The 26713-nt window shown below is 42.8% G+C and overlaps 2 protein-coding genes across 5 annotated transcripts in view; both read left to right on the forward strand.

Annotated features, from left to right (window-relative positions):
• The first annotated feature begins 343 nt into the window (after window positions 1-343).
• On the forward strand, window positions 344-12393 carry Mrps21 (mitochondrial ribosomal protein S21). Of its 2 annotated transcripts, none has more exons than XM_008843748.3 (3): window positions 344-418; window positions 910-1025; window positions 12102-12393. In XM_008843748.3, the coding sequence occupies exons 2-3, from the start codon at window positions 943-945 to the stop codon at window positions 12280-12282; spliced, it is 264 nt and encodes an 87-aa protein (XP_008841970.1). In that variant the 5' UTR covers window positions 344-418; window positions 910-942; the 3' UTR covers window positions 12283-12393. The 2 variants fall into 2 exon arrangements, with proteins under 2 accessions (XP_008841970.1, XP_008841971.1); XM_008843749.3 differs by having other exon boundaries at window positions 345-424.
• A 7149-nt stretch (window positions 12394-19542) lies between these two features.
• Prpf3 (pre-mRNA processing factor 3) overlaps window positions 19543-26713 on the forward strand; it is a 26475-nt gene continuing 19304 nt past the window's right edge. Inside the window, exons 1-5 of one of the 3 annotated variants that reach the window (XM_017800800.2) lie at window positions 19548-19673; window positions 21964-22157; window positions 23447-23577; window positions 25477-25572; window positions 26217-26363. In XM_017800800.2, coding sequence (XP_017656289.1) covers window positions 26346-26363 — 18 coding nt within the window. In that variant the 5' untranslated portion in view covers window positions 19548-19673; window positions 21964-22157; window positions 23447-23577; window positions 25477-25572; window positions 26217-26345. Of the gene's footprint in view, window positions 19803-21963; window positions 22158-23446; window positions 23578-25476; window positions 25573-26216; window positions 26364-26713 lie in introns of all 3 variants that reach the window. The other 2 variants (XM_008843751.2, XM_008843752.3) reach the window with 2 other exon arrangements.

The following is a 26713-nucleotide window of genomic DNA, read 5'->3' on the forward strand; positions in this document are numbered from 1 at the left end:
GGGTGTGAAGCTGTTTTTCACCCAGAGAGGAGACCTATGTCCTTTTCAAATAAAAAGCAGGAAACATGCTCATGACATTTCCAATTTTCCATCCAGAAAAAGAACACATTTAAATACTAAGGGTTTAAACAGGATTAGCACTATGGGCAATCGGTCTGACCTCAGAGACCGAATGACTGCGATTCCATAGGAAGACGAGGAAACTATTTTGCTGGAATCGGGGTCAATGTGTATTTTGCGTTGCCAGATGCAACAGCTGGGGCCCACAGCTATCCGAACCCAAGAAGCCAAAAAGAACGCAGCGAAGGTTCCCAGCAGGCGTCTTCCCCATCAGGCCCGCCTCCGCGCGCCGGGGCGGATCCCGTATTTCCGCTTCCGGTCGAGCGGGCCTGGAGTCCGCGAAGTTCGTAGGGCGCCGGTGAGGGTCTGTCACGGGGTCCCGGGACTGAGCTCTGGGACACGAAGCGGGCTGGGCGGGAGGACGGGTTTTCGCGCGGTCGCCGGGTCCCTAGAGACAGGCAGAAACTCCTTTCCAACTAGCAGCCCAAGGCTTCTTTGTTAGTTTAAAAATTACGTTTATTTTGTATGTTGGATGGGGCGCGTGAAGGTCAAAGGAGAGCTTGCAAGAACCTGTGAGGGCCCAACTATGGTGAGGCCGAGGATCGAACTCACGTCGTTAGGCTTGACGGCGAGCGTCTTTCCCCACACTGAGCCCTCTCGCCACCCGATGAGGGGAATTTTGATAAGGATGCGTGTGTACTTTCTACGATACGGAGACACCCTCGTGCACGGTTTCTTATTTTACTGAGCAGGTTCCATTTCTAGATATTGAATAAATCTGCCCTAACCCGTGTATTCTGTTGTGTTACAGTCTCTTACCTGGTTCTCTGGTTTCCTTGCCCCTTGTAGGTCTAGAAGAGTGAAGATTTTAAATACGAGGTTATGGCAAAGCATCTGAAGTTCATTGCCAGGACTGTGATGGTTCAGGAAGGGAATGTGGAAGGTGCATACAGAACCCTGAACAGGTAAAAAGAATCAGAGTCTACTTAGACCAACCTTTGGGAAATGCGAGGTTATTGTCCTCTCACCCTACCTGTCATAAGCTTCTCAGACCAATGCCAGCCCACCGTTTATTTTAGATCTTGAAATTTTTTAGCCCTTCAATTTATTATTGTAAAAATGAAGTTCCCCCAAACCTAACTTTATGAAGCTTATTTAACAAGCAGTCATCATCCTCTGGATGACTAGCCTGAATTCTATCTAAGACTTTGAAAAGAGCCCCATAGGGCCCCCATGTCTGCTTGTACACATATGTGACCCCAGGATTTGGGAGCTGGAGGCAGGAAGAGTTTGAGACCAGTTTAGGCTACATAGACTAGACCGTGCCTCAGTGCCCCCCACCCACCAAAAAGCTTGAAGGGGAAATCAAGAACAAGAAGTAGAGCCATACTACATGGAGAATAGCTAAGGGAGAGACTGCTGTGGAACAAGGCTACTAGAAAAGATTTATTCCTTTGTTGTTTTGTTTTGTTCATGTCTCATGTAGCTCAGACTGGCTTAGAGTTGGCTTGTATTCCTGACCCTCTTGACTCCACCTCCCAAGGGCTGGAATTACATGTTTGCTACCACTTGCACATCTCTAGAAAAGATGAATTCTTACTGGATCTTAGAGAAACAAGTACTATATGAGAAAGCATTGCAGGTTCCAAGGAGAATCAGCTCATAAGCAAAAACACATAGCTGGGGCTGGAGAGATGAGTCAGTGGTTAAGAGCACAGGTTGCTCCCCCAGCACACACAACCCATGTCAGGAGCTCACAAACACCAGTAACTACATTTCCAGGGGATTTGACACCCTCTTTTGGCCTCTGTGAATACGTGTCCACTTACACAAATGTACACACATACACATTAAAAAAAATAACATAGCTTTAGTGGAGGAGCTGTGTTGCAAGGTTTTGGAATGCTGGGCTATGAGATATAGAATGGTCCTAATAATGCCTCACTATTAATTTCCCAAGCATAAAGTTCCTCCTTAGATTTCCCTTTTAGTGATTGAAAAGATTTTGACATTCTGGCATACCAGAGTTTTTTTCATTTAAATTTAAATTTTTTTTTTTTTTTTTAAATTATGGGCTGGAGAGATGGCTCATTGGTTAAGAACATTTGCTGTTCTTGCAGAAGACCCAGGTTTGAATCCCAGCACCCACATGGCAGCTAATGGTAGACCATAGCTCCAGTCCTAGGGGATCCGACAGCCTCTTCCGTCCTCCATAGGCATTGCACGACACAGGTGCACTTAGCTACATGCAGGCAATATATGTATATACATAAAAATAATAAAATATTTTTTTTAAAAATTTAATTTTTGCCAGGTGTGACGTACATCTTTAGTTCTAGCACCCAGGAGGCAGAGGCAGGTGGATCTCTGCAAGTTCAAGGCCAGCCTGGCCTACAGAATGAGTTTCAGGCCAGCTGGGGCTGCAGGGAGACCCTGTCTCAAAAAGACCATGTAAGTAAGTGCATGTCATGCAGTGCCCAAGGAGGTCAGAAGAGGGTGTTGGAGGCCCTGGAACTGGAGTTACAGAGATTGTTAACTGCCATGTGGGTGCTGGGAATCAAACCCAGGTCCTTTGCAAGAGCACCTGATGCTCTGAACCCTCTTTTTTGCCCCCCTAATTTTTAATTTTAAATTTTTTTTTTTTTTTAATACCTGGGCATGGGGGGGCACACCTTTAATCCCAGCACTTGGGAGGCAGAAGCAGGTGGATCTCTGCAAGTTCAAGGCCAGCCTGGTCTACATAGTGAGTTCCAGGACAGCTGGGGCTGCAGGGAGACCCTGTCTCAAAAAGGCCAAAAAAAAAAGTAACAATAATTATATAGCAGTTGGGAGTGGTGGCTTATGCCTGCAGTCCAGTACTGGGGAGGCTGAGGCAGGAGGATCTTGAGTTTGAGACCAGCCTGAAACCCTGTCTCAAGAAAGAAAAAGCATGAAGTGCTTTTTGTTTTTTGGTCTTTTTGAGATGGTCTACCTATAGCCACAGCTGGCCTGGAACTCACTATGTAGACCAGGTTTGTTTTTTTTTTTTAATATTTTATTATTTTTATTTTATGTGTCTGAGTGTATTGCCTGCATGTATGTAAGTGCACCTGTGTCATGCAGTGCCCACAGAGGTCAGAAGAGGATGTTGGATCCCCTAGAATTGGAGTTACGGATGGTTCTTAGCCTCCATGTGGGTGCTGGGAATCAAACCTGGGTCCTCTGCAAGAGCAGTCAGTGCTCTTAACCACTGAGCCATCACTCCAGCTCCTATTTTATTTATTTTTTTTTTAAGATAGGGTGTTGCTTGGAACTTGCTATGCAACTGAGGATGACATTGAACTTCCTGACCTCCTGCCCCTACCTTGGAAGTATTGGGATTGCTGGAGTGTACCAACACATCTAGTTTTATGCAGTGCTGGGAATTGAACCCTGGACTTCCTGCATGCTAGTCAAGCACTCTACCAATTGAACCACATCCCTTTTTTTTCTCTTACTAAAACATTAAGATTATTGTAAGGGTTTTTTGGGGGGAGAGACAGTTCACATTGCCTAAAAAGAGAAAAGACTTAGGGTAGGGATGTAGCTCAGTTTATAGGCAGGAGGTGCTTGCTCAGTTTTTATGAACCCCTGGGTTTGATCCACAGCACCACATGAAGTAGGACACAGTGGCCCACACTTGTAACTCTGGCACTCTGGGACAGGAGGATCAAGGTTATCTTTGAAGCTTAAGGCCAGCCTGGGCTACATGAGACCCTATCTCAAACAAACAAATAATTAAATGCCTTTGGTCAAACAGAAGAGATGGTTAGAAGAATAAATGAAGAAATTCAGGCCCCATGGATTCAGAACCTGAGGTTTAACCTCTGTTAGGCTCCTTATGAACTTGGAAAATTGAAACTTTGTGGCTTGGAAACCTGTGTAACAAATGCATTGGTGGGGCTGGAGAGATGGCCCAGAAGTTAAGAGCATTGGCTGTTCTTGCAAAGGACGTGGGTTCAGTTCTCAGCATCCACATGGTGGCCCACAACAGCCTGTATCTCCAGTGTCAGAGAATCTGGCTCCCTCTTCTGGCCTCCTCGGGTACTAGGTACGCATGTGGTATGCTTATAGACAGGCAGACACTCATACACGTAAATGCATTGTTTGAAAGTGGGGGACTTGGGGGGGACTTGAGAGATGGCTCAGTGGTTAAGAGCATTGACTGCTCTTGCAGAGGACCCAGGTTCAATTCCTAACACCCACATGGTGGCTACGAACCATCCTTAACTCCAGTTCCAGGGGAATCCAAAGCCCCCTTCTGACCTCCGCGGAATTGCACGACATGGGGGCACTCACATACATGCAGGCAATACACTCATACACATTTAATAAAAATAATAAATAAAATTTTTTTTAAAAAAAGAAGGTGGGTGACTTGAAAAGCATTATGGTAAAGATCTTTATAACCTTTGGGAAAGACACTTATGTTGGCAGTTTAAATTCACTCCTTAGAAAGCTGCATTAAAATTTAAATTCAGTCTTTAGAAAGATTGGTTGTAGTAGCACACATTCACATTCATAATACAATCACAGGGAAACTGAGACAAGAAGATCAGGAGTTCAAGGTCATCTTTGGCTACATAGCAAGTTCAAGGCCAGCCAAAAAACATGCTACATTTTTAGTATAAAAAGATGTTTGAGCTGGGCGTGGTGGTGCACGCCTGTAGTCCCAGCACTTGGGAGGCAGAGGCAGGTGGATCTCTGTGAGTTCAAGGCCAGCCTGGTCTACATAGTGAGTTCCAGGACAGCTGGGGCTTACAGGGAGACCCTGCTTCAAAAAGACCAAAAAAAAAAAAAAAAAAGTTTGAGCCAGGCATGGTGGTGCACACCTTTAATCCCAGCACTCAAGAGGCAGAGGCAGGCAGATCTCTGTGAGTTCAAGACCAGCCTGGTCTACATAGTTCCAGGACAGCTGGGGCTACAGGGAGACCCTGTCTCAAAAGGACCAAAAAAAAATGTTTGAAGCCAGGCATGGGGGACATGGTGGCACACGCTTTTAGTTCCAGCACTTGGGAGACATAGGCAGGTGGATCTCTCAGTTTAAGACCAGCCTAGTCTGCATATTGAGATTGAGGCCAATTGGGGTTACAGGAAGACCTGGTCTCAAAAGACCTAAAAAAAAAAAAAACAAAAAAAAACAGATGTTTGAAAAGAAGAAAGGTACATGTCTGTTCCTTTTTTAAATATTTTTTTTAATTTATGTGTATGAGTGTTTTCTGTGTATGTATATAAGTGTACCATGTGCATGCAGTACCTGCAGAGATCAGAAGAGGGCGTCAAATCCCCTGGAACTGGATTTAAGGATCATTGTTAGACACGATGGGCGCCTGGGAACTGAACCTAGGTTCTCTGCAAGAGCATCCAGTGCTCTTAACCACTGAGTCATGTCTTCAGTCCCTTTTGAGAATGTTATGGAAGTGCCCTATAAATTGTATTTTAGCCTCAAGGAAAGAAGTGAACAAATATTTTGCTCTTAGGATAATTTTCTAGGCAAGAATTTGTAAGCTTGCACATAGGAGTGGGTTGGTCCTGAAGTGTCCTGGTCTTTCATCTTCTTGCCTGTAAAGTGCAGTATATTGTGATTTAAATACTCTTAAATTTCTTTTCCTATGCTTTTCTCTAATGTCCTCCCTCTGGGTCACCCTTTCTGCATATCCCAGCCTTTGCCTTATTGTTCCCAGCTTTCTGATGACTATGGTTTAAAAATAAGTTGCTTCTGTGATCTAATTACAATAGGAGTGGAAGTGAGAGGAGAGAGGGGTAGTTAAACCTTTACCATGTTTGGAGCACAGAGGGAGCCTTACAAAGGAAACAGCCTATGTGTCTGCCCAATGAGACCGCCACAATATGCCTGTTACATAACCAGGGGCCCTCGTTGGTGCCCTAAAATGAGGATATGGAGAATAAGGGTTGCTAGGGAGCCCTTCATGATTGGCTGGCCCCCAAACAGGGAAAAACAAGCACACTGGAAGCATGCCTGGTTGACCCCTTTTAGTCCTGATGGGTTGGCTTCTGGGCTCATTGAATCCTGCATACTCGTTGGTTGACGTAGGTTGGCTACACTGACATGTGAATCTACCACCCCCAGTTTCCCCCTCTAAGCAGCTCAGTTCCTTTTATATAATCAGTTGAATTTCACTAAAACTGGCAGCTGGTTTCTTCTTCATGTAAGGTTGCCAGGCACCCAAACTCCAAGCTGATCTGTTTACACTAAGCTCTTCATGTGCTAGTCCTTGAACCATCTTTGCTAACAGAATCATTGTTAGTAACACCTTCCTGAAAGTGCTCTACCATTGAGCTACATCCTCAGCCATCTTAAATTGCTTACATTCCCTCTACCCTGGTACTAGGAATTAAACCAAGGACTCTACCACTCAAATACTCCCCCAGCTCTTTAGTTATTTACTTTTTGGTTGGTTGGTTTTTGTTTTTTGTTTTGTTGTTTGTTTTGAGACAGGGTCTTACTGTGTAGCCTTGATTGGCCTGGAACTTTCTCTGTAGACCAGACTGGCCTCAAGCTCACAGAGATCTGCTTGCCTCTGCCTCCTGAGTGCTGGGATTAAAGACATGTGCCACCACACCCAGCTTATTTTTGTTTCTGAGAAGGGGTCCCATGTATCTTAGACTGGCCTCCAACTGGCCACATAGCTGAAGATGGTCTTAAACTTCAGGTCGTCCTTCCTCCACCTTCCAAGTACTGAAACTACATGTATATGCCACCACACCTGGGTTATGTGTTGCTAGAAATCAAACCCAGGACTGCTTGTTAGGCAAGTGTTCTATCAATTGAGCTATATCTCCAATCCCATAGTTTTATTTCACATATATGAGTGTATTGCCTGCATGTATGGAAGTATACCCATGTGCAATGCTCCAAGGAGGTTGGAAGAGGGCTTTGAACCCCCTGGAACTGGAGTTTTGGACTGTTGTTAGCCCCCATGTCAGTACTGCAAATCAAACCTGGGTCCTCTGCAAGAGCAGCTGCTACTCTTCACTACTGAGCCATCCAGCCCCCTCTTTTTTTTTCTTTTTAAGACAGGGTCTCCCTATAGCTCCAGCTAGTTTGGGATTGGCTATGTAGACCAGGCCGGACTCAGTCTCACAGAGATCTGCCTGGCTTTGCCTTTCAAGTGCAGGGATCAAAGTCATGTACCACCACACCCAGCAAGCCTCATACTTCATACTTCTTGATATCTATAAAGCTCTCCCTGTATCCTTGTCTATTAGAGATGAAGTTGTGTAGATGCCACTATTATAGAGATTCTGGAGCATTTGAAGTTAATCTGTGCTCTATAGAGGTTGTGGCACCCATGTTCAAGCAGGTGCTGATACACATGTGCGTATAAGGGGCCAGAGGACTTCAAATGTCCTTCCTCAGGCACTGTCCATCTTTTTTCCTTTATTTTTGAGACAGGGTCAGTCACTGACCTAGAGTATGCAAAGTAGGCTAGGCTGACCAACCTGTCTCTACCTGTGCAGTGCTAGGATTACAAGTGGGTACCACCATACCCAGCTTTTTGGCATAAGTTCTGGGTATGGAACTCAGGCCCTTGAGCTGTCTCCCCCAATCTGTGGTTTTGGTTGGTTGGTTGGTGGTTTTTTTTTTTTTTTTTTCGGTCTTTTTGAGACAGTGTTTCCCTGTAGCCCCAGCTAGCCTGGAACTTGCTATGTAGACCAGGCTGGCCTTGAACTCACAGAGATTCGTCTGCCTCTGCTGCCTAAGTGCTGGGATTGCAGGTGTGTGCCACCACACCCGGCCTATGTTTTTTAATTGACTATAAAGTGCAGGTAAAGGGAGGGAATCCTCATTTGGAATTTATTTGATCTGTGTTTTGGAAGTAGCTAGAAATATTCAGGGACTATGTTCTGAATCTCGTCATTGTGGTTTTCTATTTTCTTCCACCCTTATGTTCATTTATTTATTTTCATTGCTTTGGCTTTTTGTTTTACAATACAGACATTTACTTATTAATATGATCACGTTCTTTCAAAACCATCTTGAGGCTCCATTAGAATACTGAAATAGGCAACTTTAGATTCTTCTTCCAATTTCCTTCATCCTAATTTTATTTTGTTATTTTAAATTTTGTATGTGTTTTGGGGCTGGAGAGATGTCTGAGCAGTTGAGAGCACTGTCTGTTCTTGCAGAGGACCTTGGTTGTTCCCAATACCCACATGGCGGATCATAACCATCTGTAACTCCAGTTCCAGGGGATCCGACATCCTCTTCTGGCCTCTGAGGGCATTACATGGCACAGGTGCACTTACATACATGCAGGAAAAACACTCTTACATATAAAAATTTAAAAATTTTTAATGTTAGCCAGGCTTAGTAGTGCATGCCATTAGTCCCAGCACTCAGGAGGCAGAGAGGTAAGAGGATCTCTGTGAGTCAAGGCTAGCCTGGTCTCCATAGCAAATCCAGGCCAGCTGTGACTACAAGGAGACCCTGTTTCAAAAAGACCAAAAAACAAAAATGTATGTATGTATGTATGTATATACGTGCCACAGCTGTGGAAGTCAGAAGACAACTTTTGGGAGTCAATTTTCTCCTTCCACCATGGGTTTCAGGGATCAAACTTGGTTATCAGGCTTGCATCACAAGTACTTTTACCTACTGTACCATCTCACCAGCCTTTTATCCTTATTGTTTGTTTGTTTATTTATTATTTATTATTTTTATGTGTATGAGTGTATTGCTTGCATGTATGTGAGTGCACCCGTGTTGTGTAATGCTGCGGGGATCAGAAGAGGGCTTCGGATTCCCCTGGAACTGGAGTTAAGGACAGTTCGTAGCCACCATATGGGTGCTGGGAATCGAACCCAGGTTCTCTGCAAGAGCAGTCAGTGCTCTTAACCGCTGAGCCATCTCTCCAGCCCCTTGTTTATTTATTTTTTATTTTTATTTTATGTGTATGTGTGTTTTGCCTGAATGAATATAAGGGCACCTGTGTGTGCTGTGCCCTCGGAGGCTAGAAGAGCATGTCAGATGCCCTGGAACTGGAGTTACAGGTAGTTGTTATCCACCATGTGGGTGCTGGGAACTGAACTGTGCCCTCTGCAGGAGCAGCCGGTGCTCTTCACCCCTGGGCCAGCTCTGCAGCCCCTTCATCCTTATTTTTAACTGTCTTTGTCATTCCAGTAGCCTCCTTTTCCTAGATCATATTATATTCAGGATCTCTGCCCTTTTTATAATTCTCAAATTCAGTCTCCTCGTCCATTTACATTATATATTCAATCTTTCTTTCAGAAGCTTTTTCTTCATTATATAAATCTAGTCCAAACAGTGACCTTCATTAAACAAACAGTAGTAAGCACAAGTGTAATCAGATGAAAATGCAGGCGTGGTGGGGGGCATGCTTATGATCCCATCATTTGGAAGTCTGAGGCAAGAGGATCACTTCAAGTTTGAGACCAACCTGGGCAATATAGTAAGTTGGACTAGAGTGAGACCCTGTCTTCTACAACCAAAAATAAGTAAACAAATAATGTGAAATAAAATGCTCTAAAAGGCTAGGGATGTTATTATGTAGCAAAGGGCTTACCTCATACAATGCCCTGGTCCTCTATCACTGAAGGAAAGAAGGAGAAGAAATGCTTAATGTTTAGATCATCCCTTTCTTCTATGTGCTTATCTTCTTGGCTTCCATTTCCTCTTAACCCTAGTTGAGGAGCCTCACCCAGCTCTTCCCTCTCTCATTGTTTGCTTTGCCTGTGAACACTTTTAAACTTTGGTGGTTTCTGTTTGAGAAGCACTGTTATCACAGGGCACTGTACTGGAGACCTGAACTCTACTTCTGACTCCATTGCTGTTGTTGAGTAATTCAGCCTCTCTGTATTTCAGTTTTCTAATCGGTAAAAATATTACTAGGAAGATGGTTTTGATGTTAACTCTTGCTGTGCAGTCATGAGGATCTGAGTTTGGATCCTAGCAACCACAAAACAAGACTCAAGCCAGGCATCCCACACATACCTGTAAGTCCATCTTTGAAGGGGACACTGAGGTAAGAGGATCATTGAGGCTTCTGAGACCCAACCCAGGTCCTTAACCTCTGAGCCATCTCTTAGGGCCTATCTTTTGTTTATTTTTCAGACAGGGTCTCACTGTGTAGCTCTGGCTGCCTGGAACTTGATCTCACAGAGATCCATCTGCCTCTGCCTCCAGAGTGCTGCTGAAGATTTGAGCTCTTGATTCTTAATAGTAAACCACAGGTGTCTGGAAGGAAAACCTAGAGGACAGTGGCTCCTGTGGCTGTTCATATTTGTTATTTCTCTAAAGCCCATCTCTTTTCAAACTCATGGTCAATCTATTGTTGTCTTGGACTTTGTGGTACAACATAGCAATAACTGGGGTTTCCCACTGGGCCTAAGTAACTGGTAGATTTTTATTTTATTTTATTTTTTTTACTTTCTCTGTTCATTTATTTCTTCCAGTTACAGTAACCATGTCTGAACCTCTTATTCCCAGTTATGTTTGTGGCTTACTTACATGTACTGAAAGGATAGGGTAAGCAGGAATGGGAGACCACGTACATGGTGACAGGAGTGGAGGGCAGCCTGGGAGGTTATCTCCAGACCTCCTTAGCCCCACTTGATAAGAAGTTGAGAGACAAAGACAAATTATGGGTTAGCGCCAGAGCTCTTGGGAGCCTGGGCATTTGGTTGGCTACAGAAGAAGCACCAATGTCAGTGAGAACAAAGGGGTGAGTTTGAGTTAGGGGAGTTATTAATCATTGAGAAAAACTGCATTGCAAGGAATTGGGTAGTCGGAAGACAAAGTGATTGAGACCAATTTAATGGACATAAAGACTGTGGGTGTGTGTGTGTGTGTGTGTGTGTGTGTGTGTTACTGAGGATCAAACCCCAGCCCTTGTGAATGCTAGGCAAGAATCCTACCTCCAAGTTACCTTCCAGTGCAAGATTAAATTAATAATACATGTTTTTTGCCTTCAGAGCACTTCAGCCTAATGAAGGAAACATTTATATAAATAACTAATAGTGATACAAATAATTTCTTGCCAGGCATACAATAAGATAAATTTTCTGCCGGGCATGGTGGCACACGCCTTTAATCCTAGCACTTGGGAGGCAGAGGAAGGCAGATCTTTGTGAGTTTGGCTCTAGCCTGGTCTACATAGTGAGTTCCAGGACAGCTGGGTCTACAAGGAGACCCTGTCTCAAACACACACACACACACACACACACACAGATAATTTTTCTGTAAGAAGATGAACAGGCAGGATGTGGTAGCATAGACCTTTAATATGAGATAAATTTTCTGTAAGAAGATGAACAGGCAGGATGTGGTAGCATAGACCTTTAATATCAGCACTCAGGAGGCAGAAGCAGGCAGATCTCTGAGATTAAGGACAGCCTGGTCTATATAGTAGTAAGTGCCAGACCAGCCAGATCTACATAGTGAGACCTTGTCTCAAAAAAAGAAAAAAAATGCAAAGGAGGAAATGAGGGGGATATAGTGCATGCTCAGTAGTAGAGTACATGCTTAGCATATGTGTTGCTAAGACCCTAGGTTGATCTTCCAGTATCCCTTTCTCCCACTGAAAAGATGATGAAAAAACTTTGTGGAGAGTGTCATCTGGGATTGGCATCAAAATTAAGAAAAATGGGGCTTGGGAAATAGCTGAATTATTAGTGTTTGCCTGTGCAAACATGAAGACTTGAATTTAATCCCCAGATTGTTGGTGGGTACTTTTTACAGTTTCAGTACTGGAGATGAGATTGATGAGATTTTTTTTTTTTTTAATCTTTTTGAGACAGGGTTTCCCTGTGGTCCCAGCTGACCTGGAACTCACTATGTAGACCAGGCTGGTTTTGATTTCATAGAGATCTATCTGCCTCTACCTCCCTAGTGATGGGATTGCAGGCGTGTGTTACCACACCTGGCTAATTTCAGTAGTGGCAAGGCAGAAACAGGCAGATCACTGGGGTTCACTGGCCACCTGTAAGATATCAAGGATATAATGAGCTCAAGCTTCTAACTTCGCCACCTGTTTTTACAGAATCCTCACCATGGATGGGCTTGTTGAAGTTATAAAGCGACGACGATTCTATGAGAAGCCTTGCCGCCGTAGACAGCGGGAAAGCTATGAGACATGCCGGAGGATCTACAACATGGAAATGGCTCGAAAGATCAATTTCTTGATGAGAAAGAATCGGGCAGATCCATGGCTGGGCTGCTAGGACTTGTGGATAGGAGGTCCACATCCAGTTGTATCTCCAAACCCCTTTTTATCCAACCCCATTTCCTGTTACCATTCTCTACAATAAACTCAGTCACGTGTATTTTACATATATAGAAGTTATCTCATTAGTTGACAGTGGTCCTTCTGATTTATTAAATGAGAGAGAAAAAAAAATAAATCCAAAAGTAGTATAAGTAGTTGCCAGGCCTAGCAGAGGGGCCAATCAGAAATTATGTTTAATGGATAGAGTTTCTATTTATAGAGTTTTGAAGAAGTTCTAGAAACTATGGTAGTGATGGTTGCACAGAAAATGTGAATGGGGCTGGAGAGATGGCTCAGAGGTTAAGAGCAGTGACTGCTTTTGCAGAGGACCCAGGTTTGATTCCCAGCACCCACATGGTAGCTAACAACCATCTATAACTCGAGTTCCAGGGGATCTGATGCCTTCTTCTGACCTTTGCAGGCATTGCACAACATGGGTACACTTACATACATGAAAGCAATGCACTTGTACATACACTTAAGATGAAAATAATAAAAAAAAATTTAATGTGAATATACTTAATACTACTAAGCTGTACACTTAGTTAAAGTTGTATCTCTTATTGGTATTAAGAATTTTAAAACCATTTTCCTGGGGCTAGAGAGATGGCTCAGTGGTTAAGAACACCGAATGTTCTTGCAGAAGACCTGGGTTCAAATCCCAGCACCCACATGGCAGCTAACAACTATCCATAACTCCAGCTCCAGGGGCTCCAACGCCCTCTTCTGACCTCCGTCGGCATTGCATGACACGGGTGCACTTACACACATATAGGCAATACACTCATACACATAAAAATAATAAATATAATAAAACCCAATATTTTCAAGTCCAGGAAAGGCAAGAAGCATCCCAAAATGCAGTGGAATGTATCTTCCATTTCTGACCCAATTTTTATGAACCTCAAATCAAAATCTTACTGGAAAGGCATCTATTACTCTACTGAACTACCTTACCCCCAACTTTTGAATAAAGAGGCGAGGTGTGTGTGTGTATTTTAAATTCTGCCCCTAAAATCCCTAGGTGCCAAACTAGAGGGATGGAATCCTCATCTGGAGGAATCCTGAAGACAAGTATGAGAATGCTCTTTGCTATTTTCTGTCCTTCAGTTTTCCTAGAGAGGCTGGGGGAAGGATAACAGAGAAAAGGCAGTAGAGGATGGTGAAGCAGTGAGTGGATGGTAAGAGGGAAATGGGGAGCCTTAGGGAAGGAAGGCTTCAGGAAGGCACAACTTCTGCATCCTAGAGAACTTGTTTGAAATGCAAATAAATGGTGGGCCCCTACTGCAGATCTGGATTGGAAGTTTAAGTCCAGCAATCTGTTTTGACAAGGCTGCAGATAATTCTGTCCTGAATGTACTTGTCTATTTGGTGAGTCCTACTGTCAGCACCTGTCCACAAGTGTTCCAAAGTGCACTTCTCTGACCACAGGAAGAAAAGCTTCGGATCTGCTCTCCTGCTATCTGCTTCCTCTTCTCATGGTCCTGACTGCAATACTTACAGTATTTGGAGGGTTGGCACCAACCTCTGCTGGCTGGAGAATGCCAAGATGCAGGATGGCTAGCCCACCCCCCACCGTGGGTGCAGCCCCTTCCTAGCATGGTATTAAGGCACATAACTTAAGGTTGTTAGTGTATAAATGTTGCCCTCTTCTGGTAAGACACTGTAACTTCGATTTCAGCCTTAATCTTTTGTTGGTTTTTTAAAAATTAGGGTCTGGCCTCAAACTCGACTACAAAATCCAGGCTGGTCTTGAACTTGCAGACTACCTACCTCAGCTTCTCTAAGGATTACAGGTGTGTGTCTTTCTAATGGCTAATGCTGTTGAGCATCTTTTCATGCCTTTGCCATTTCTCCCTCGAAGAACCTAGATACTCAAGTCAGACTAGTTTGGATTGTTTCTATTGCTGTTGAGTTGGAGTTCTTTATATTCTTTCCACCCTAGTCTTTTTTATCAGATATATGTCTTGTAAATGTTTTCTCCCATTCTATGGGTTGCCTTTTCATTCTGTTGATACTATCCTTTGATGTACAAAAGTCTTGTTTCTGTGTTTGCTTACATACTTGTTTGTGACAGGGTCTTAGCTATCTTGGAACTCACCATCCTCCTGTCTCAGTTTCTCAAGGGCTGAGATAACTGGCATCTACCACAATGCCTAGCCAAATGCACAGAAGTTTTTCATTTCAATGAAGTCCACTTTATGTGTTTCTTTTTGTTGCCTTTTTTTTTTTTTTTTTTTTTTTTGGTGCCACATGTAAGAAGTCAGTGTGCTGTGCCTCCGGGCATAATGGCTCACGCCTTTAGTCCCCACACTCAGGAGGCAGAGGCAGGCAGATCTCTGAGTTCAAGGCCAGCCTGGTCTACATAGTGAGTTCCAGGACAGCTGGGGCTACAGGGAGACCCTGTCTCAAAAAGACCAAAGAAGAAAAGAGAAAAAAAGAAAAGAAGTTATTGTCAAATTCAGTGTCACACTTTCTCTGCTTTCTTCTAAGAGTTTTATGATTTTGTATAGTTTTTAATTTTGAGTCTTTGATCCATTTTAAGTGAATGAGATTTTTGTGGAGTGCTCTGGGTTTCAGTGACTCATGTAGCCCAGGCTGGCCTCAGGCTCACTATGTAGTCTATACTGACCTTGAATACCTAACCTTCCTGTATTTACCTCTGTATAATCAAAAAAATTATAGAAACGGGTGTGGGGGGGTGTGCATGCTCATGCACACACGTGCACAATGGCAAATGTGGAAGTCAAAGGACAACTTTTGAGAATTGGTTCTCTCCTTCCACCATGTGGGCCTGAAGAAGCAAACTTGGGTTGTAGGCTTGGTAGCAAGTGCATTTACCCACTAAGCTATCTCACCGGCCCTGAAAGAAGTTAAAATTCTAAGATAGCTTCTTGGTGGTAGGCTCATCAGAAAATTTTCTAGGAAGATGGTAATTAGAATTTCCTATTCACATGAGATTTTTTAATCTAAAGGTTTATTTTCTGATTTTAAGAGAATTGTTGTTATGTTATCCAGCTAGCATCAACTCTTGGGCTCAAGTGATACTCCTGTCTCAAGCTCCTCTGTAGTAGATCCTTATCCGTAGGGACTATAGGTATGGACTACCATGCTCAGCTAAAGGCTAGGTTTTTCTTGTTTGTTTTTGGTTTTTGATTTTTAAAAAAAATATGTATTAGTGTTTTGCCTGCATGTATGTAGGTGCACACATGCCACTAAGGGCTAGGCTTAATCATTTGAAAAATACAAGTCAAGTTGGGTGAGGTGGTGCATGCCTTTAATCCAGCACTTGGGAGGCAAGGGCAGGTGAATCTCTGTGAGTTTGAGGCCAGCCTAGTCTACATAGACAGTTCTAGGTCAGCTGGGGCTACAGGGAGATCCTGTCTCAAAAAGACAAAGAAAAAAATAAGTCAAGCCAGGTGTGGTACACATCTTTAGTCTCAGCACTTAGGAGGTAGAGGCAGGTAGAGGTCTGTGAGTTTGGGTCAGCCTGGTCTACATAGGAAGATACAGGCCAAGCCAGCCAAGGCTACATAGTGACATAGTGAGACCCTCTCTCAAAAAAAAAAAAAAAAAAGGCCAGGCAGGGTAGCACAGGCCTTTAATCCCAGGCAGAGGCAAGTTCAAGACCAGCCTGGTCTACATAGTTCCAAGTCAGCTGGGGCTACAGGGAGACCCTGTCTCCAAGACAAAACAAGCAAAAAAAGCTGGAGAGATGGTTCAGTGATTAAGAGTGCTGACTGCTCTTGCAGAGGATCTGGGTTGGATTCCCAGCACCTACATGGCAGTTAACAACTGCCCATAACTCCAGTTCCAGGGGAATCCAACACCCTCTTTTGACTTCTGCAGGCATTGCACAAAACAGATGCACCTACATTCAGGCAATATAGTCATACACATAAAATTAAAATAATATTTTTTTAAAATTTTTTGAGGGGCTGGAGAGGTGGCTCAGCAGTTAAGAGCACTGATTGTTCTTGCAGAGGACCCAGGTTTGATTCCCAGCACCCACATGGTGGCTACAAACTGCCCTTAACTCCAGTTCCAGGGGACTCCAACCCCCTCTTCTGACCTCCTCAGCATTGCATGACACAGGTGCACTCACATGTAGGCAATATACATAAAAAATAAAAAATACATTTAAAAAAATTTTTTTGAGACTTTTTTGGGTTTTTTTTTTTTGAGACAGGGTCTCCCTGTAACTTCAGCTGACCTGGAACTCACTATGTAGACCAGGCTGTCCTTGACTCACAGAGATCCACCTGTCTCTGCCTCCCAAGTGCTGGAATTAAAGGCATGTGCCAACATGCCTGGCTTAAAAATTTTTTTAAAGAAAAATACAAGCCAAAAGTCACTATTCCTGATAGGGAAGCATAACATAATAGAATAAAGCCTGCCTTTTATGTAACACATTGGGGGAGCACAAACAAATTGCTCAACGTCCTCAGTTTCCCATGTACAGTACCTAATACCAACGTCTCACAAAATATCTCAGTGAAGTCTGTTGAGGTCAGCTATTCTAAGCAATTAACTTCAGGTAGGAATGCTGATCATAATAGATTAGCTTTTCTACAATTTCTTTCCTGTTGCAGCACCACTCCAACAGGATGTTGTGTCAACATCTGTGCATTTTCTGTTATTCATCCAGACCTGTGTGTAAATGGAGCTGGAGAAGCTCATAGTGAGGTATTCACATCTTGAAGCTGTTGTTTCCATTCTGATATATGGAGGTTCTGGACAAGCACACACAGACACACACATACACATACATATACACATACACCTGATTTTGGCTATTTTCCAAACATTTCTCACAAGCACCTCCTTAAAAAAAAAAAAAAAATCCTTGATGATAACCGAAGGAGAATTCTTGGGTCCTGAATGCTTTTTGAATGGTTACCTTTCTCTGGTGACTTTCCTGGAAGTCTGTGTCTCACAACACCCCACCACCACTGGCCCCTCTGATATGACTCAATCCAAATCACAGAGCACTTCCTGAGCCATCTCTCTAGCCCCAGAGTAATTTCTCTTACCTAACTGTATTTTTTTTTTTTTTTTTTTTTTGAGATAGAGTCTCCCTGTAGCCCCTGCTGGCTTGTAACTCATTATGTAGAGCAGGCTGGCCTTGAACTCACAAAGATCCACCTTCCTCTGGGGATTAAAGGTATGCATCATCACACCCAGCCTCACCTAACTGTATTTTAATATCCCTTATCTAACCTCTATCCATCTACCCCACCCCCTACCTTTCCCAGAGGAATTGTCATTCTTTAAATTTTTTTTAATTTAATTTAATTTTTAAAATTTATTTATTTATTTTTTTGTCTTTTTTGAGACAGGGTCTCCTTGTAGCCCCAGCTGTCCTGGAACTCACTATGTAGACCAGGCTGGCATTGAACTCACAAAGATCCGCCTGCCTCTGCCTCCCAAGTGCTGGGATTAAAGGCGTGCGCCACCACGTCCAGCCAAAATTTATTATTTTTATTTTATGTGTGTGTGTGTATTGCCTGCATGTAGGTAGGGCACAAGTATCTTGCAATACCCACAAAGGATAGAAGAGGCCGTCAGATCCCCTGAAACTGGACTTACAGAAAGTTGTTAGCTGCCATGTGGGTGTTGGGATTCCAACCTGTTCTTCCGCAAGAACAACCAGTGTTCTTAACTGCTGAGCCATCTCTCCAGCCCCTTAATTTTTTTTTTAAATTTTATGTGTATGAGCGTTTTGCCTGCATGTGTGTACGTGTACCCACATATGCAATGCCTGCAGAGGCCAGAAGAGGTTATCAGATCTCCTGAAACTGGAGGTTTGGGCAGTTGTTAGCCATCATGTGGCTGCTGGGAACTGAACCCAGGTCCTCTGCAAGAGCAGCCAGTGCGCTTAACCCACTAAGCCATCTCCCAGCCCCCTAAATATATAAACTTTAAAAAAAATTGTAGCCAGGCATGGTGGCACACATCTTTAATCCCAACACTCGGGAGGCAAAGGCAGGTGGATCTATGTGAGGCCAGCCTGGTCTACATAGTGAGTTCCAGGCCAGCTGGGGCTACAGGGACAGCTGCCTTAAAAAGAAAAAGAAAAAAAATGTGCTTTACCTGCATTTAGGTAAGCACAACAAGTGCATGCAATGCCTTTGGAGGCCAGAAGAGGGCGTTGGATACACTGAAACTGGAGTTACAGTGGATTGTTAGCTACAGTGTGGGTGACGGGAAGCAAACCCAGTTCTTCTGTAAGGGCAGGAAGTGCTCTTTACCACTGAGCCATCTCTCCAGGCTCAGAATTTCCATTCTGTAAAAAAGCTATTATTATTTTAACTGGGGGAGGAGGGTTTGCACTCCTGCCTCAGCACTTATGTGGTAGTCAGAGGGCAACTTTCCAAAGTGTTCTCTACTACTCTATGGGGTCTGGATATTGAACTCCGGTTGTTAGGCTTGGTGCTGAACTCAGTTTGGAATTTCCATCCTTAAGATCAGAAAAGCCAGAGTTGTGCAGATTCTGATGTAGACAGGATCACTGCTAATAAACTTTGTGGGCGGTTTTGTCTGTTTTTTGTTTTTTTTGCCTTTCAGACACAGGGTCTCCCTGTAGCCCCAGCTGGCCTGGATTTGAACTCACAGACCTACCTGCCTGTGCCACCACATCTGGCTATAAAGATTTTTTTAGCAAGTACTTAAGTACTATATTGTGCTAAGTGCTACTGAATATAAGACGATGAGGAGAGCACTTGCTGCTCTTGCAGGAGACCTAGGTTCGAATCCCAGCACCCGCATGGCAGCTAATAACCATCTGTAACTCCAGTTCAGGGAGATCTGATGCCCTCTTCTGATTTCCAAGAGCACTCACTGTACAGGGTGTTTCACTCTCAAATGGAATTTTTTTGGCTTTTTTCAGGATGATCTCTGGCATGACTGTTCAGTTGGGGAGAAAAGGTTAAGGCAATTGGCTAATAATGCTAGTGATCAGTTTTATTTTTCTACTAGAAAGGCCGTGTTTGAGCATGAATGTGAAAGCCCCCACTTTTCGTTCTAGCTATAACCTTAGCGCACTTATTCTGGCAGCCAGGTTCTGCTTTGGGCGACAATGACTGGACTAACGTGGCTATAAGATTTAAAGGGAAACAGAAGATCCACAACCAGAAAGCCAACCGTAGAATCCCGCGGCGCATGCGCCTTGCCAACCGCGGGATCCACTGCTGCGCGGACGCGGCCCCGCCTTCCTGGGTCACGTGCTAAGGGACCACAGCGTGGCGGCGGCGGTGGCGGTAGCGACGGAGTGCCGTAAGGGCGACCGGAAGGTTTCCGGTTCCGGTGTAACGTTCGGGCTCCGTCTCAGGGGCTGAAGTTTGTGAGGTGAGTTGTGGCCCCGCGCCCAGGGGGATATCCTTGGTCCGAGTGACTGGGCCGAAGCAGTCCGCTGGGCTGACCTGGCGGCCAGGTCGCCGTGAAGGAGGCTGAGGGCACCGGGCTCTGTGGGAGAAGGTTAGAATGGGATTTCTGGGAGAAAAGGGCGGGGGCGGGAAGGAGACGGGTGGGAGACCTGCTCTGTAGGAGTTTGGGCAGAACTTGTTGAGGCGGGGGTCAGTTGGAAAGACAGTGAAAATAAAAGCAGGGGTTCGGGGTCACAGGGCTGTAGCTGAGAGGAGGGATTCTTCAGAAGTCTGGATTCTGCTATCTGCTCATTCAGAAGAGAGCGTTGTGCCTCACTGACTCCAGCCCCCAGCAACGCGGCCACCACCACGTAGTTATTGTTGAATATCTGATTAGTGGTAAAGCTAGTAACTGAAACTTCATTCTTCGTTGACCAGTTCGTTTGTACTTCTTTTATATAGAGAATTGGGTCGATTTTGAGTGTACATCCATTTGTTGGTATAGTGCTTGGACTCACAGTCTGCTGATGCTGATGCTTCACTGTGGATTTTCAAGTTGCTTATACTCTAGCCGATTATCCGATTGTAGTGAAATTTAAGTACCATTAACAAGATTCTTGGTTGTTTTGTTCACTGTTGTATCCTTACACGTAGTAAGTACATTGCTTGACATGTAGTACTTAAATATTTATTGAATGAAGGTCTATGTCGGATGTTATCATTTTCTAAGATGAGTAAACTGAGGCTTTGGGGAATTAACTCACTTGCCTGAGAGCTTATAAATGGTGGGACTCAGTGTCCTCTCTATTCACTGAGCTCTTTTCACTTTCGGGTGCCTGTGTATGCTCCTTTGATAGGCTGTACTGCTATCTCATAGTGAATTGAAAGAGCTGTCTGGCAAAAACATAGAAGTTAATTACTGTATCTTTTTATTTTGTTTATAACAGGGTCTCATGTAGCACAGGTTGACTTGGAGCTCACCATGTAGTCAAGGCTGGACTTGAACTCCTGTCTCTATCTCCTAGTGCTAGAATTACAGGCTTCTACCGCCTTGCTGAAACAGGTCATAGCTTATAGATACCTTAAAACATCTTAAAATATGGATTCCCAGATCATAGGTAGTAATGCTCTGAAGGAATTAGCTGGGAAGTTGATGTCAGTGCAGTTCAGTGATGGTTATACAGCCATTATGAAGAAATCAGAAATAAATTTTTTTCTGTACGTGTGAGGATGCTTGAGATTTGGGGAGAGGCCCGAATGTAAACATGAGTAACGTTGAAATTTTAGACCAACTTGCACTAAACCATAAAGATTTGTTGTGGAGAGTTCTGAGCTAATAAATGAAAAAGTAAAAATGAAAGAATAAAAAATTTGAGTATTTTCTGAGCTTAGGGATTGCCCTCATTAAGTCACCTGATAGAGATCATATAGAATATGATATAATAGAATTACCTGTTTATGAGTTTTAAATCTATTTAGGATGACCAACTTGGATAAACCCTCTCTTATTGGCATCCCTTAGAAGAAAAATCTTAGGTCAGATCCAGGTTAGGGAATGCCTGCCTGAAGTAGAAGGAATAGAAAAGTTGATTTCTAGATCATCTTTTTTTTTATATATACTTCATTATTTTGTTTATGTGTATGAGTATATTGTCTCCATGTATGTTAAGTGTACCCTTGTGCAGTGCCCAAGGAGGTCAGAAGAGAGCGTTGGATCCCTGGAACTGGTGTTATGAACAGCTACCATATGAGTGCTGGGAATCAAACCCCAGTCCTCTGCAAGAGTAGTCAGTACTCTTAACTGCTGAGCCATCTTTCTAACCTCATAAATCAACTTTAAAGTGTTTTGTTTGCTTGTCCTTCATATAACAGGATCAGAATTTACAACTTATTTCTCAGACTAGGTTATTCCAAGAGTTTTTTTATTATTCAGATGTCATCCTAGATAACTGATAGGATAAAAAAATCAGATGGAGTGGGACATGATTGTATACTCCTGTAATCCCAGCACTGGGGTGGTGGAGGCAGGAGGATTGCAAGTGCAAGTTCTGTGTGAGCTACATAGTGAAACCCTCTCAAAAACAAACTAATGGAATCAGCTTCTTTCTGAAAGCTTCTTTCTGCTTTGAAACTTAGTTCATAGGGAAAATATTTTCTTCCAGATGAAGTGGAGGAACATACCTGGGGATTAAAAATAGGAAAGGGGAAAGCATTCCTGTTATACCAACCATTGTCCTTTTTTCTTATTTAACTCTTGTCTGTTTTCTTTTTAGGTGTAGTATTGAGTTCCATTTGAATTATCATTCTCCTTGCCCCCAAAACATGGCACTGTCTAAGAGGGAGCTGGATGAACTGAAACCATGGATAGAGAAGACAGTGAAGAGAGTGCTGGGTTTCTCAGAACCCACTGTAGTCACAGCAGCATTGAATTGTGTGGGGAAGGGCATGGACAAGAAGAAGGCAGCTGGTGTGTATCTTTCTTACTCTGCTGACTTAACATATAGCTTGACCCCAAATATTTCTTTGAACTTTCCCAGAATCTTCCTACCAGAAAGTTGGGCTATTTTTAAAGACAGGGTCTCATAGAGCCCAGCCTGGCCTCCAACTCACTATATAACTGAGGAAGCTCTTAAACTTATGATTCTCTTGCCTCTGCATCCTAAGTACTGGGATTACAGGCATTTACTACAGTGGAGATCAAAGGAAACCAGGGCTTCATTCAGAGTAGGCAAACACTTGACCAACTTTTATGTTATAATGGAGATAGCTTAAATAACTAATTTTTCTCTTGCTCTTCTTTCTTGTATTATTTGTGGTATATTTTGAATCTCAGACATTCTCTTTGGCGACCATATTGTGTCACCTAAGTCCGATTTACTTACGAAATATACTGAAGTCAGGTAGGTATATTCAGATTCAAATTAGCATCTCAAGATATGAGAGTATTTATAAGATACAAGAAAAAAGTACAGAGTAGATTTTATTGGTTGTCTCCTATAACTTGGTGTGTGGGGAAAGTTAGGGTGATTGTTCATCTTAAACTGTTTGGGATCCAACCCAAGTTCTTATGCCTGCCAGGCAGAGTAATCTTCCACAGAACTACATTCTCCACCTTCATCTTAAAACTTTGACAGTCAAGTTAAGCAGATTTCTTTGGTTATGCTATTTCCTATTCCTATTAAAAAAAATTATAACTATTTTCACCTCATGCAGCAGGGTTACTATTAAGTATTAGAAGTTATGGGAATTCTACAAAGAATTTTGTTTATATTTTGGTTTTGTTTATTTTTTTGAGATAGGGTATCATCGTGTGACCCTGGCTGGTTTGGCATTTGCTATGTAGACCAGACAGGCCTCAAACTCACAAAGATCTACCTGCCTCTGCCTCCCAACTGTGGGATTAAAGATGTGTGCCACCATACCCAGCTATTTTTATTATTTGTAAGTGTGTGTGTGTTTGTGTGTATACCTATGTACGTGAGTGTAGGTGCCAGAGGCATCAGATCCCCCTGGAGTTAGAGTTACAGGCAGTTGTGAGCCATCTGATGTGGGTGCTGGATACCAAACTTAGGTCCTCTGGGAGAGCAGTATGTGCTCTTAACCACTGAGCCATTTCTCCAGTTCCTTCAGTTTTGTTTTTTTTTTTAAGCTTTCTTTCCCTTCTATGGGTACAGTTCTAGTCTGTTGTCTGGTACAAGTGTGGTATTGGATTATATACTCTTGCCTTTTCAATTTTATGACCTTTTTTCCTGTCAGATCACTTGAAACCTTTTCTTGATGATTCTACTCTTCGATTTGTGGACAAACTGTTTGAGGCTGTGGAAGAAGGCCGAAGCTCTAGGCATTCCAAATCTAGCAGTGACAGGAGCAGAAAACGAGAGTTAAAGGTAGGTTGTACTTCACTATCTAATAAGCTCAGGAATGTTTTCACTGATAAGAAATTTGCTGTGCTTACCTGGCTTATACTTTACAATTTCTAGTGTTTAGACTGGGGATATGGCTCAGTGAGAAGAGTGCTTGTGTAACATGCATGAGGTCCTGGGTTCAGTACCTAGTACTGCAGCAAAGTGAAAGGAGGAAAGGAAAAAAAAAAACACCACCACCATAAAATACCCACTTCAAGAGAGATCCGTAGACATTAAAGTAGAGGAGATAGAATGTGAATTACCACCATCTTATAATTACGAATGAAGTTCATTTAAAAATATTCCAAAGAAGTAATTGATAGTTTTGTACTTTATCACATATAGTTTTTGTGGGGTTTTTTTTGTTTTGTTTTTTGTCTTTTTGAAGCAGGGTCTCCCTGTAGCCCCAGCTGTCCTGGAACTCACTATGTAGACCAGGCTGGCCTTTAACTCACAGAGATCCGCCTGCCTTTGCCTCCCAAGTGCTGAGACTACAGGCGTGCGCCACCACGCCCAGCTTTATATAATTTTATTCTTACATTTTCCTCTTTACTACTACCTGTGAATCAACTGCTCTAAGCCTAAGATTTTAAATTTTTGATTGTTTGAGGCTTAGCAAGTTGATTCTTAATGTGACTACTGCTACCTGACTGTAGATCTTATTCTTGCTTATTTTTAGAGATTTCTCTGCTTGTAGATAGGATGCCTACAAACAAGTACTATTTATTGTATTCTGGAGCTTACAACTTCTTGTATACCATATTGAGGGTCACTTGGCCCCATGAATGGGCGTATAACAGAGTGGGAATTATTCCCTTTCCTACTACAGTGCTTATTCTGGAATCGATGATTAGTGATGGCTTTTTTTGTATTTATTAGCAGTGTCAAATAGCTGATCTATCTCATTTTCTTAGAGTAGTCAGTTTCTCAGTCTCCCTTTGTCTTTCTCTTGGGATTTTGGCGAGCCAGGCGAGGTGGCACTCCCCTTTAATCCCAGTACTCCAGCCAGATCTCTTGAGTCTGCATAGCAAGTTCCAGGCTAGTCAGGGCTACCTAGTGAGACTCTGTCTCAAAAAGCAAACAAACAAAAAAAAATAGTCTTGCTATATAGCTCAAGCTGTCCTTGAACTATGATCCTCCCAGGTGCTAGGATTATAAATGTGTACCACCTTGATCAGCTTGTCTCTGTCTTTAAAAAGAACAAAAAAGGTTTGGTTTTGTTAGGTTCTTGGATTTTTAAGACAGGGTCTTGTTACATAGCCCAAGCCAGCCTTGAACTGATAGTGGTTCTGCCTCAACCTCCTGAATGCTGGGATTATAAATATGTACCATTATGTCCAGCTCTAAAATGGTTTTAGTGCTTTTGATAATCATTTGCCTTTCCTGAGATTGAAAACATCAATAAGCAGTGACTGTTTGGTTTCTGCCTTGCTATAAGAGCAAGAAAAAAATGAAATTTGTGTCCCTTTGTTTTTAGAGTATTATAGGGTCATCAGAGAGATGAGACATAGTCCTTGCCTTAATCTGCAATGGGGGGGGGTTGCAATGAAACAAAGTCACAAATGATAAAATAGGAAGCAATTTCGTATAATTTTCAGAGTTGATTATAGAATTTCAGACTTAGGTTAAATTTTCTTATATTTAAGAGGGAATGATTAGTCCACATACTGTACAGACCTATACAGTGAAGATAATATTGTGATAGTACATGCCACTATGTAAGTGCTGAGGTCATGCTATGAATGAATTGACTACATTGGGTGGGATAATAGAAATGGTTTCTTGAAGAGGAGGTATCTAGATATGGGTCCCATTTTTGGTCCATTCAACTCCCCACTCCACACAATATATTATGGGAGAGTCCTTTTTCTTGAACTGTAGGAGTTCCAGGAAGCGCTCGCCCCTGGCTGAGGATATGTCCTTGCAAAACACGAGCCCTCCTAGTGAAGAGGGGATGTCACCCAAAGCCTACCACCGGTGTGTACATTTGCTTTTTCCCATTGTCCCTTCCAGTTGGCCACTCTTGGTCCTATTAAATTCATTTTGCAAATTAGTCAACATATTTGAGTTCCCATTGTACGATGAGAGGAAAATGTTATTGGGGAATACTAAGAAAGAAAAAGAAAGCTTCTGTTCTGGAAAAATCTTAGATGTTAGTTGGGAAAAAATACTTCCTAATACTTGGAAAGCAGTGTCAAACAGTAATTTAATACAAACCAAGATCTTAAGTGCTAAGAGGATGTGAAACAACAGTTTGATCAGAGTGGGATGAAATTATAATAAGGAAAACTTCCTGGAGGAGGTGAGTTTTAGATAGGATTTGTGAAAAAGGAGCGAGAGCATTACAAATGTGGGTGGTAGCTCTTGCAAAGACCTTGAGATGGGAACATTTATAAGAATATGAGGATGAGATTTGCTTGACTGGAGGAGAATGAAGAAGTTGGGTAAAATGGCCCACTTGGTGGAGAGTCTAGAAGATCCTGCTTCTTGCAAGTAGTTATTTGCAAGAGTAAGTCATATTCCCCTGGGAAATCCACAGGATGCTGGTAGGGGTTAGGATGATTCTTCCCTTTTTCCCATAGGGAGGAATGCAATTCTTCTTTCATCTTGGGTTCCCTTAGGAGGTGTTCGGTGATGACTCTGAGATCTCCAAGGAATCATCAGGGGTAAAGAAGCGTCGAATACCCCGTTTTGAGGAAGTAGAAGAGGAGCCAGAGGTGATTCCTGGGCCTCCATCAGAAAGCCCTGGCATGTTGACCAAGCTCCAGGTTAGTTGAAAAATTAGAAGCAAGGTGATTTTGTGAGTTGAAATAAAAGGTCCATTGGTCCATACTGTGGTCTTGATATGAATTAGTGTTTAGCATTTGGGAAAGTTTTATTTCTTGTTTTATATTTTAGAATTCTTTGGTTTGGTCAAAGTAGTCCAGTTGAGGATTATTAAAATTGTATTTACTGAGCACCTAGTGTGTTATATATCCTTAAAGTTTATCTTTCTGAACTTTATTAAGATACAACAGGGTGTTTATAGACACTCTAAAGTCTTTTTGCACCATTGTCTATGATTACCTGCAGTAGTAATTTAGGGGCTGATAGTGTGATTTTTTTTTTTTTTTTTTTT

This window comes from Nannospalax galili, unplaced genomic scaffold (genome assembly GCF_000622305.1).
Source record: "Nannospalax galili isolate Female #2095 unplaced genomic scaffold, S.galili_v1.0 scaffold22, whole genome shotgun sequence".
Taxonomy (NCBI): Eukaryota; Metazoa; Chordata; class Mammalia; order Rodentia; family Spalacidae; genus Nannospalax; species Nannospalax galili.

Coding starts and splice junctions, on each gene's coding strand:
- Mrps21 (XM_008843748.3), top strand. CDS start 943: ATGGCAAAGCATCTGAAGTTCATTGCCAGGACTGTGATGGTTCAGGAA. Junction 1,026..12,101: donor GCATACAGAACCCTGAACAG/GTAAAAAGAATC, acceptor CTGTTTTTACAG/AATCCTCACCATGGATGGGC.